At 42.5% G+C, this 12,505-nt stretch overlaps 1 protein-coding gene across 2 annotated transcripts in view; it reads left to right on the forward strand.

Moving 5' to 3' along the window:
* Positions 1-3,283: 3,283 nt before the first annotated feature.
* Positions 3,284-12,505, forward strand: part of Larp4 (La ribonucleoprotein 4) — a 57,620-nt gene continuing 48,398 nt past the window's right edge. The window contains exon 1 of one of the 2 annotated variants that reach the window (XM_048444573.3): positions 3,284-3,442. In XM_048444573.3, the coding sequence (XP_048300530.1) occupies positions 3,425-3,442 (18 nt within the window). In that variant the 5' untranslated portion in view covers positions 3,284-3,424. The remainder of the gene's footprint in view (positions 3,443-12,505) is intronic. The other variant, XM_048444574.3, reaches the window with a different exon arrangement.

Here is a 12,505-nt window from a genome sequence, read left to right on the forward strand (position 1 = left end):
GTGTGTGTGCATGTGTGTGTGTGGGGTAACTTGTGGGAGTCAGTTTTCTCCTACCACGTGGTTCCTGGGGACTCTCCTCAGGTTACCAGGCTTAGTGGCAAGAGCCTTTACCTGCTGAGCCATTTCACTGGCCAAGGTCCTCAGCTTTTGATCTTCCTACCTCGCATCCCAGGTAGCTCGGATGATAGGCCTTGCTCTTCCAGGCCCAGCTGTTGTTCTTTTTTTAAAGATAATAAACACAGATCAAATGAAATGTTTCTCTTTAAGATGACATTGTCAGCTAGGCATGGTAGCTCATACCTGTAATTCCAGTACTCAGGTACTGAGGCAAGAGGATTGCTGAGAGTTAAAGTTCAACCTTCAGAATGAGACCCTATTTTTTTCTTTTTCTTTTTTTCCTGTGGCTGGCCTTGGGAAGCTCCACACACCTTTCCAGCACCGCTTGCATGGAAAGGCTGCTCTCAGCACCAGCTCTGATTTTTCTTGCTTCCCAAACAGATACAACCTTGTCTATAGCTATGCTGCCCATAACAAGGAGACTGAGACTCTATTTCAAAAATAAAATAAAGATTGTGACTCCCTCCTCTGCCCACAAGTAACTTCCTAACTTGTCTTATACCATGCTCAAATGCAAGTGTTGCCGGTGCGCACTAGCCACCGTGTTGCTGGTGTGCACCAGCCAGCATGCACCAACTGTCAGCGTCTGGCTGTGACTTTTGTTTTTCTCACATTCAGTAGGAGTCTTCACTCGCTCTTCCAGAGAAGCCCACTGGAGTGGACACCTCTGTTCACACGCATTTCCTGAGGTCCAGGATACAGTGACTGTTCAATCAGTCTCACCCTGTCACCTATAGTTATTACTCCCTCTCTTATCCCATAAATCATAACTCAGGCTTATTTACTCTAGAAAGTCGGAAAGTTCAGAATTTCCTACTTTGTTGTTGTCAAATTATGAAAGCCTCAAAACCCTTTCATTTTGCAAAAGGCAAAGCACCCACAAAGCGCCTCAACTAATACTTGCCAAATGAGCTGATTCAGCTTTATTTCTCTCTCAGTCTGGTGTTCTTTTCACGTAGCGCGGGGCTCACCAGCAACGGGAAATGAAGCTTTTTAAAGGCAGTGAAAACCTTTCCCTTCTGACTGAAAAGCACTCGCTGAGATACCATTATGCCCATGCGAGTGTCCTAAACCAAGAAGACTGCACCATAGGGTTTTTGTGAAGAAACTAAAAAACGAGAAAAAGGAAAGATAGACTGTGAGGTGCTAGCAAAAGATACAAAGGAGAAAGCTGTGGCGGACAGAGTCTTTGGGGAAGCCTTATGGAGAGAGGTGGTTGACTGACAAATAGGAAAGACACCCTGAGTCATGGCTTTGGAGGTCAGTGCTAAAGTTTCTATCCTAGTGGGAGAGAGTTTAATGACTGAGATAAAATAATGAGAATTTACTGGCAAGGAGATTAAAGAGGGACCAAAATATAAGTATCAGCAACTTTTTTTTTTTTTAAAGTTGTAGCTTTGCTGCCTGTCCTGGAACTAGGTCTTGTAGACCAGGCTGGCCTCAAACTCACAGAGATTTGCCTGCCTCTGCCTCCCGAGTGCTGGGATTAAAGGCATGCGCCACCACTGCTCAGCTAAGTAAAGTATCAGCAACTTAATGGTGAATATAGTTTGGTGTCAATGTGAGAAAGTAAGGTGTTTGTTTGAAGCAAACCAAAGGAGATTACATGGACTAAGAATAGAAAGCCAGGGGTATGGTGCACACCTTTCATCCCAGCACTCAGGAAGCAGAGACAGACAAATAGATCTCTGTAAATTTGAGGCTAACCTGGTCTACAAAGCAAGTTTCAGGGCAGCCAGGACTGATGTTACACAAAAAACCTTGTCTTGAAAAACCAAACCAGCCAGGTGGTGGTGGTGCAACCCACCACCTGGTTTTAAGTTTTGTTTTTTTTTTAAATCACTGAATGGGGAAAATATGAAGGCAACTAAAAGTCCTGCCCTCTCCAGACAGCGTTTCACTGTAGAGCATGCATGACACTACATCTGGCAGACATTAAGTATTTCAACAGGTGAGCGTAGCTGGGTATGGTGGCACACACCTTTCATCTCAGCACTGGGGAGGCAGTGTTTGGTCAACATATCTACAAAGAGTCCTTGTCTCAAAAAATAAAAATAAAAATAGAGAAAAGAAAAAAAGCGTGAGGTGGGTGTGGGACACAGGCCTTTGATCCCAGAACTCCAGAGACAGTGGCAGTGGCAGAGTCAGGTAGATCTCTGTGGGTGTGGCCTGGTCTGCAGCATCCAGGACTACATAGTGAAACTGTCAAAAAAAAAAAAAAAAAAAGGTGTGGCCTGGTGGTGGCGCACAGCTTTAATCCCAGCACTGGGGAGGCAGAGGCAGGCAGATCTCTGTGAGTTTGAGGCCAGCCTGGTCTACAAGAGCTAGCTCCAGGACAAGCTCCAAAGCTACAGAGAAACACTGTCTCAAAAAACAAAACAAAACAAAAAAAGGGTTTGTGTGTGTGGGGGGGTTGAAACTAAAGGAGACGTGGTAAGAGAATAATAACTCTAGCAAAATAACAAAACAACATGGATTTTAAAAGCTTTATAGACTTTTATTTGACTAAGTAAACAGCAATAAAAGAGATCTAGACTAATTATTAGTTAGCAGCACATTAAGCATCCAAGTGGAGCATCATCATGTTAATGAAGCCCTGATTCCAAGGGGCCTGGGGCTAAGTTCTATTAAATTTGTGTTTAAAGGAATCTGATGTGCTACAGGGCTCCTTCAACAAACCTGGGATAGTAACAATTTATTCATAGGGTCTTGAGATGAACTCATGCAAAATGCTTAGGAGAGTGCCGGACACGCAGTACGCATTTAACTACGAGTCTCTTTGCTGCTACCGCGGCCTTCCTCACTCCCTTCCACGTTTTCAGCAGGGGCAGAGTCTAGGCGACGTCGCGCGCAACCGTGTTTTAATCAAACCTAGATTCTCAACTCCGACAACTGCGCAATCTTTAGGGGTGCGGCGGTCATCTAGCTGAGAAAAGGGAAAACGGGTCAGTGGGAGCTTGCCACGACCCGCGGCCCGGAACGGCGCGGCCTGCACAGCTTGTACCCACGCCACAAGAACGAGACGCTTTCGCTTACGCTGCCCGAGGAGGGCGAGCCGAAGCGAAGCACGCCGGAGGGGGAGGGGTCCTCTCCCGGAAGCAGTTTGTCTGCAGAACCGGAAACAGTTGTTTTTCAAGGGAGGCGGGACCGGGCGGGTCAGGGCGCAGCGGCTGACGGCGGGGGAGGAGCCGGTCCACTGCCGGGTGGAGGGGCAAGGCGAGTGTCCTTATCCTAGCGATTGGGGCCCGGGCCTGGGAGCCAGTTGGAGTCGCGGCAGCGTGAACGATCGGGCCGAGCGGAAGCAGACATGTTGCTCTTCGTGGAGGTGAGTGGCTTCGGTAGTCCGGCCTGGCTCTGAGAAGAGCCGAAGTGTCGGGGGCGCGGGCCGGTCCCACCGCCATGTGACTTGCCAGGCCGTACACGCCGCGGAGCCCGCCGAGAGGCTGACACAGCACCTGGGCCGTGCAGGCCTGCAGCTCCGCCGTGCGCTCTGCACACTGCAGCGAGCCGTGGGGGTCGGCGCCCTTGCTGGCGGCGGCGGGGACTGAAGGTGGCGCGGCGGGGGCTCGGCTGAGGTGGCGTGAGGCGCGGAGGGCGAGGGAGCCGAGTGTCCCATATGGAGCTCCCGGCGGCGGCGAACGGGCGGGGGCGGGGGGCGGAGTCTGCGGAGAAAGGGCGATCAGGTGGGCGCGTTCGGGGGCCCGGAGGCCTCGCGCGGCGGCCGGGACGGGCGGGCAACGTGTGGGACCGCGGGAGGGACGCGGCGGCGCGCGGTGGTCCTGGCTTCCGTCTGGGTAATTTGGGGAGGGGTGTGCTTTTAAGAGAGAACGGAAAGACCCCCCACCCTCCAACCCCGACCCCCAAGCTTTACCTTTTAAAACTCTGTTCGGGCTGGGCGACTGAGTCTGGAACGTTCTGTGGGTGAAAGCGACTTAGTTTGAACGGCGAAGCCCGAGAGGGGTCGGCAGCCTTGAAAGGCACCGCTCTGACCTTTTGTAAAAGTTACTCGGGCTGCGGCTGCGTGCTGCGGGTTGATCCCGAGAACCTATTAAAAGCTATTTACACGGGAAATTACAAGAGTGGGGAAAACGTAGGGAAAAGCCGGGTTTTTGTGGTGGTGTTGGATCAGTGGAAATACTTTGTTTCATTGGACCGTCTACCGTCCGCCTATTTGAGTTTTCAAGGTAGTGATTTCCTGGCTTAAATAATGAAGTGTAATTTCTCTCATTTCTGTCCTGTTGTGTTCAGTGAGCATCAGCTGACTGCCTGGCAAATGCTTTGAGTAGATTCCAGATCATATTGTTCTTACATTGTGAAAACGTCAATCCAGCAAAGTGCAACTTTGCAACTTGGCATTTGTTAACTATGCCCATAAAAAGAATCTTTTCATGAGGGCAGGAATCACAGGTTGTATAATGGACTTGGAAACTGGGGCCAACTTATCGGGGGAAGGGTGTTCTGAGGTGGTGGGTGAGTCTTATTCCCTGATAGTCTGGCATAAAATAAATAAGCAGTTTTATTTATTTTTACTTTCATTGTGTATATTTGTTGTACATGGTACTGTGTTACATAAGGATATTGTAACACAGACATGTGGATTGTATATTAGGCAAATTCCTATATTTCCCTCTGCTATTTTACCTTTTACATTTCCTGAAAGTTTATGTAGCTGATAAGCTTAGGATCCATAAATTAAACGTTAAAGACATTTAGTGTATATTCAAGACTAGTAATATGTTTTAATTCGGATATTTGAAGCAAAACACTAACAGTTTTGACTGTTTTTTCTATTTCTTTTAAATTTAAAATCCACCTTGTTTAAAGTTCTTTTGAATTTAAAACCCACCTTGTTTTCCTTTAACAGAATAAAAAATCAGGTTTTATTGTAATCTGGGCTGGTTTGTTTTAGGGATTACTGTGCTGTGCAAATATTGCAAAGTTTTTGTTTGTTTTGTTTTGTGTTTGGTTTTTCAAGACTGTTTCTCTGTGTAGCCCTGGCTATCCTGTCACTTGCTGTGTGGCTGTGTGACCAGGCTGACCTTGAACTCAGAGGTCTGCCTGCCTCTGCCTTCAGAGTGCTGGGATTAAAGACGAGCACCACCAGCACCACCCAGCTGTGTTGCAGGCTTTAAGGAGAGAAAGGGAGAAACAGCAAACTAGGCAAGATTGTGACGTTCGTTTTGTCTATATAATTTCAAAAAGAAATTGAGAGTTTCAGGTTGATTTGACTTCTTTACTAGTAGGTATGTTCTTTAGTGTTTTTGCCAGACCCTCTTCTGTCTCTTAAAACAACATTGCAGTGTTTCTACAGTTGAGGGAACAAATTGAGAGGTTAAAGAATTTCGTACCTGGGTGGTGGTGGTGCACGCCTTTAATCCCAACACTCAGGATGCGGAGGCAGGCTGAACTCTGAGTTTGAGACCAGCCTGGTCTACAAGAGCTAGTTCTAGGACAGGCTGCAAAAGCTACGGAGAAACCCTGTCTCAAAACAAAAAACAAAACAAAACAAAAAAACTTAGTAAATGCTAAGCAATAGAAATAATTTAGATCCAAGTTGAACTAGCCAGCCATGATTTCCCAGTTTAGATATAGTACATGCCTCTGCCTCCCAAAGTGCTGGGATTAAAGGTGTGTACCTCTACACATGGCTCAGGTAATGAATATTGAGGCTGTATTATTACTGTGTTTTTCACTAAACAGCTATTTAAAGTTAATATCCCCATTAGTCATTTCTTTGGCTCAGTTTATCTTTTTCTCATTCAGCTTATTGAAAATTAAAGTTCTGAAATATTCAGGACTTAATATGTGGTACTAAAACCAATCAGAAACAAGACATTGGTTATTTGACATTTAAAAAATACTGTATTTGTTTCTTTTTTTAAAAAATTACTTATTGTGTATACAATATTTTGTCTGTGCATATGCCTACAGGCCAGAAAAGGGCACCAGACCTCATTACAGATGGTTGTGAGCCACCATGTGGTTGCTGGGAATTGAACTCAGGACCTTTGGAAGAGTGGGCAATGCTCCTAACCACTGAGCCATCTCTTCAGCCCCTGTATTTGTCTCTTAGGTGATTGAGGATGTGCAAAACCCAAGGTCTTGAACACTACAGGAATAAGCTGTACTACTGATACCCAACCCCTAGTATTGATTCTTATAACCTCATGATACAGAAATTCTCAATAAGGGACCAGAGTTCAGAAGTTCTCACTGAACTGCAGTTAGTAAAGAATTGAAAATTCTAAGTCATAGTTGAAATAATGAGGTCTTTTCCTGTCTCCAAGAGAAATCACATGTCTTCATATTTTATTTCAAATTTTGCAGGTAATTTGAAGCATTTATACACATTACTCCTTGATATGTTAAAATTATTTAGTGTGTTAGTAAAATCTATTTGTTGGCTGAGTGGTGGTGGCCTACAACTTTAATTCTAGCACTTGAGAGGCAGAGGTAGGCAGATTTCTGAATTCCGGGACAGCTAGGGCCACATGGAGAAACTCTATCTTGAAAAGCAAACCAAAAACCCCCTTATTTTTCTACTAAATATAGTACAATTTTAAATATATTTAAATATACAATTTTAAGATATTTTGATAACGACTGTTCAATATTGGTTTGTTCTGTAATTTTACATAAATGTGTGTATGTGTGTGTATGTACATATGTATATATTTGTCTGTTATTTTCTTTTTGGGTTTTTGATTTTTCTAGAGGGTGTAGCTTTAAATCCTATCCTTTTTTTAAAAAAATTATTTATTTATTATGTTTGCAATATTCTGTCTGTGTGTATGTCTGCAGGCCAGAAGAGGGCGCCAGACCTCATTACAGATGGTTGTGAGCCACCATGTGGTTGCTGGGAATTGAACTCAGGAAGGACCTTTGGAAGAGCAGGCAATGCTCTTAACCCACTGAGCCATCTCTCCCGCCCCTTTGAATCCTGTCTTGAACTCACTCTGTAGATCAGACTGGCCTCAAACTCACAGAGATCTACCTGTCTCTGCTCCCTAGTGCTGGGAATAAAGGTGTGCACCACCACCTGGCTATATTTGTTTTTTGAGACAAGGTTTCTCGGTGTGTAACCCTGACTGTTCTGGAACTCTCTCCAATAACAGGCTGGCCTCAAAAGCATTGATCTACCTGAAGGTGTACACCAATACCGCCCAGCTTTTTTTCTTTCTTTCTTTTTTGTTTTTTTAAATGGTTTAGATCAACAGCAAACTGGGCAATAGTGACACTTCTTTAATCCCAGCACTCAAGAGGCAGAGGCCAGGAAGCTTGAGGCCAGCCTGGTCTACATCTGCCTCCCTGCACTGGGATTGAAGGTGTGTACCACCACCACTCCTGCTTTCAGCTCTTGGCATTTTAATGACCACTGAAATTGGATTTCTCTCTATTCAAGTTTTTCCCTGATTATTATTTTAATATTTACCACTTAATAAGGGAGCAGTGATATATACATACGTGTGTGTGTGTGTGTGTACGCACCCTACGTTGCTTGAATTACTCTGTTTTTTTTAACATTACTTTGGTAAGTTTATCAATTAAAATTTGTTTTGTGGCCTGGGCTAGAAACAGTTCCTAGACTACCAAGTACCGGGATTACAGGCATGAACATCTGCGTTCAATTTAAAGTTTTTTTTTTAATTTATAGTACAGGGTTTTGTTTTGTGTGTGTGTTTAGAGTGTTGCTTGAGAACCACAAATGTCACACAAACTTTTTTTGTTTTTGTTTGCTTGTATTGTGACAGGGTTTCTCTGTGTAGTCCTGGCTGTCCTGGAACCCTCTTTGTAGACAAGACTGGCCTCAAACTCTACAGAGACACACCTGTTTCTGCCCCCCTCCCCCCCCAACCCCAGGCCCTAGAATTAAAGGCCAGAGCCATCACCGTACTGTCTGGAGTAGATTCTCTTCTACTATATGGGCCCCAGGGTTCAAACTCCATTTGTCAAGCTTAGCAGCAAGTACCTTTACCCATTAAGCCATTTCGCAGGTTCTTCATTGGTATTTTTTAAGGACATTATCACAGTATAATGTTGCATCACCACATCTACCTCCAGATTTTTTTTTTTATTAGATTTTGTGAAATTGGAACTTGGTGAGTTGGCTCATTGAGTGCTTGCTGCCCTTCCAGGGGACCCAGGTTCAGTTCCCAGTACCCACATCTGGCAACTCACAACTCCAGCTCCAGACCTCTGTTGGTCTCTGACATCATAGAGACATACATAAGTCCTAATATAATAAATAATAAATCCTTTTTTCCTAAGGAAACTCTGAACCCATTAAACAATTTTTCATTTTACAACATTTGAAACATAATCTTTTTTCTAACTAAAGTTTAATGCTTTTAAATTGTAAATTGTAGCATTTTATTTTATTTTATTTTGGTTTTTCGAGACAGGGTTTCTCTGTAGCTTTGGAGCCTGCCCTGAAACTAGCTCTTGAGTAGACCAGACTGGCCTTGAAATCACAGAGATTCACCTGCCTCTGCCTCCCAGGAGTGCTGGGATTAAAGGCGTGCACCACCACGCCTGATCAGCCCGGCTGATTGTGGCATTTTAAATTTTATATTATTAGCATTATATGCTGTGATAGGGAATGCCTTTAATCACTGCAGATCAGCAAGTGGATCTCTGTGACTTTGATGCCAGCATGTTCTACATAGTACAAGGACAGCCAGGCCTGTCCTTTTTAATCTTTCTGGTTTTTTGAGACAGGGTTTCTCTGTAGCTTTAGAGTCTGTCCTGGAACTTGCTCTGTAGACCAGGCTGACTCAAACTCACAGAGATTTGCCTGTCTCTGCCTATCGAGTGCTGGGATTAAAGGCATGCGCTTTCAATTTTTTAAATTTATTGTTTTAGTTAGTGTTTTTAGATATCATTGAGAATCAATCTGTGTGTACATATTTGTAGGGTTTTTTTTTAACCTCCTATGTCTTCATTTGTATATGTTGAATATGTGGACATGTGTATGCTTTGGAAGCCAAGATGAATGTTGGATGTCTTCCTCAATTGCTTTTCACTTATTTTTTGAGACAGGTTTCTTACTGAACCTGTAGCTCACCGATTTGATTATGTTGACTGGCCAGCCAGTTTCTGGTGTCTTCCCTAAAATTGCCCCCCCCAACATTTATCTGTGTGTGTATATACATGTACTCTTCCTTTTTTGTGTCATGATACACCTGTAGAGGCTCGAGGACAGCTTGCAGGAATCATTCCTATTCCACCATATGTGTTCTGGGGATACATCAAAGGTCATCTGGTTTAATGGCAAGCAGTTTACCTGCCAAGTCCTGGTACCAGCGCACCCCCCCCCTTTTTTTCTTTTGAAATACAGTCTCATTCACTAGGATGCAGTTTTGATGGCCTGGAACTTGTGTAGACCAGGGTGAATTTGAATTCACAGATTCTTCTGCCTCTGCTTCCAGAGTGTTGTATTTAGGAGAATGGATATTTCTATCAGATTTTGCTATCAGATTTTGTTTGTTTACTTTTGCAAGCAGGGTCTTTGTAGTCCTTGCTGTCTGGAACTCACTCTGTAGTCCAGGCTGGCTTTGAACTCCACCTGCCTCAGCCTTCTGAGAGGTCTCTCATTTTTTTTTTTTTAATGTAGGTGCTAGAGATAGGTCTCAAGTTTTAATGCTTCCATGGAAATGCACAACACTGACTGAGCTGTCTTCCCAGCATTATTATTATTATTATTATTATTTGTTTTTTGTTTTGAGACGGGGGTTTCTCTGCAGTTTTTGGTGCCTGTCCTGGAACTAGCTCTTTTAGACCAGGCTGGCCTTGAACTCACAGAGATCCTCCTGCCTCTACCTCCCAAGTGCTGGGGTTAAAGGCGTGTGCCACCACCTTTACTGCCTGGCACAACCCTCATTATATTTTTAAAAAAGAATGATTTGTAGGATGAAAGTGTATGAACAAATTTGTAAATATTTTTAGTCTCCATTTTTTGTTGCCTGGGCCGTTAAACCTGAGCCTTTACATGTTGAACAGCATTCAAGCACTAAGCATCCCCAGCCTCTTTAAATTGTGTAAACTTTACCAAGAAAAGTTATGAGTAAATGAATTTGTTTAGCATTTATTAGAAACAAATACAAATTTAAAAAATCAATACAAATATTGCTACACAGAGTGGCCTGCAAATTGGAATGAGATGTCACGGTGGTTAAGTGCACTGACTGGTTTTTCAGAGGATCTAGGTTTGATTCCCAGTAACTACATAATACAGCCATCTATAACTAGTCCCAGGGCGTCCAGGGTGTACTACATGCACATCGTGCACAGATATATGTGCAAGCAAAGCACCCATAGGAATAAAATAGGTTAATTGGAATTTTTAAAGAAGGGTACAAAAGCGTTTTTTTGAGTTTCAAATTCTAGTTTGTAAAAAGCAAGTTACTGAAAATACCGATACTAGTCATTTTAGATTTGTTTCGGCTGTCTGCTTCCTCCATATTTCTTCCTAGTTAATGAAAGTAATTGTTGATAGTAGATAAATATTTCAAATCTGTAATTTTGGTTTTCTGCCTTGGGTCAAAAACAAGATTTTGTTGTAGTTGAATTCTGAGTTGCCGAGGCATATGCAGTTGAGGATGTTGTTAAAACTTTTTAATCCAAGTATTGTTATAAAAAGGACTTCTTTAAATATTCTTAATTGAAAATGGAAAATGACTCTGCTTTGACATTTATTATACTTGTAATTTGTGATTTACTTAATTTTTGTGTTCTGTAAAACTTAATATGAAGCATTTTCTCAATCTTGAAAGCGTAAATGATGTGTTGTTCACTGTTACTTTCTATAAAGATTTGAGAATCTTTGCTTCTGATGTTAGCAGCAGATGACGAACTCAACCTCAATAAAACTCCCTCGACTCAAGTTCCTATGTGTAATTTGTTCCTATCTTCTGACATGGTTATGTTTATGATGCTTCCGTATTAAATCATACATTCTTGTAGCAGCTTGATATGTGGTACATATATAGCTGTACTATGGTGTGAGTTGTTGATGGATATAAGTACATAAGTAAATTGTTGACACCGAAACACTGAAATATGTAGGGTTTAAAATATTTATGTGTTTATTTGATACAGGGTCTCGTAGTTCAGGTTGGCCTCTCTAACTTGCTATATAACAGAGGTTAACCTTGAACTCCTGATCCTAGTTTTTAGCTTGCATCCAGGAAACTTTTGAGTTGCTCAAGCCAGCCTTTAACTCATTCTGTAGCCCAGGCTAACTTCATAGTGTCCTGAATAAAAAATAGATTGGTACTATCAACTGACCAAGGGTTGTAGCTCATGCTTGCCTGTCATGTATAAAGCCCTTCAGTCAACTACATCCGACTGTATTCAATCTCTGGTACTGCCAATTTTTTTTCTTAGTGAAGAATATCCCTTTGTTGGGTATCCATAACTTCTAGAGCAAAAATGAAGATCATTGTGTTGTTAAAATATACATTTATATGAAAGAGTTGAATACAAATAAAAAAAAAAAACCCTGAAGATAACAGTCTTGGGGGCACCCAGGAGGCAGAGGCAAGTAGATCAGTTGATGTGAGGCCCTTAGATCTCCATCACTATGCAAAAAAAGGCAGGTGGTTGATACACACTAGCTACTTGAGAATGAGAGACTTGCCTGAGCCTAAGCAATCAAGAGCATCCTGGGCAACATAATGAGACTTTCTCAAAACAAAACAAGTAGAAACTGGACCTTTGACCAGACAGGTAAACTGTGCTTAGATTTAGTTACTTTCTAGTTTTGTGCCTTTGGACAAGTTATTAAACCCTTGCTTCTTAGTTTTCTTTTGTAAGTTGAGGATTATACTAATAATACACAAAACCTATGACAAAGTTGTTAAGAGGAATGACAAGGTAAAACATTGAAAATTAAAGGATTATGTGAGCTCCTGCTGCCTTAGAATATATATGAAAGATATTCTCATGTTCATTCTCATTTGAAAGTGACAAAAAGTTGACTAATTTAACATTAGATTAAAACTACCTTTGCTGGCTGGAGAGACTGCTCAGCAGAGAAGAGCACTGGCTGCTCTTCAGAGAACCTGCATTCGGTTCCCGCACCCATGTGGTAACTTAAGTTCCAGGAGATCAAACACACCTTGTTCTCTTTGGGCCCTGCACATATGTGGTACACAGGCATGCATGCAGACAAAACATCCATACATAACTATATATACTCATCCATGATCTTTGAAGATCTGTGTTCTGACTATTCATAAACTCTCCAAGGTGTTAGAGGACAGTAATCCACAGACAAAGTCACTGCCACTGTGGTGAAGTTCACAGAATAATTCCAGAATTTTAAATTACAATAAGTATTTTGTCATAGAAGTTACATACTATTAGGAAAATTACTGTGACTATTGTT

This window comes from Myodes glareolus, chromosome 19 (genome assembly GCF_982192425.1).
Source record: "Myodes glareolus chromosome 19, mMyoGla1.1, whole genome shotgun sequence".
In the NCBI taxonomy this organism is placed as follows: Eukaryota; Metazoa; Chordata; class Mammalia; order Rodentia; family Cricetidae; genus Myodes; species Myodes glareolus.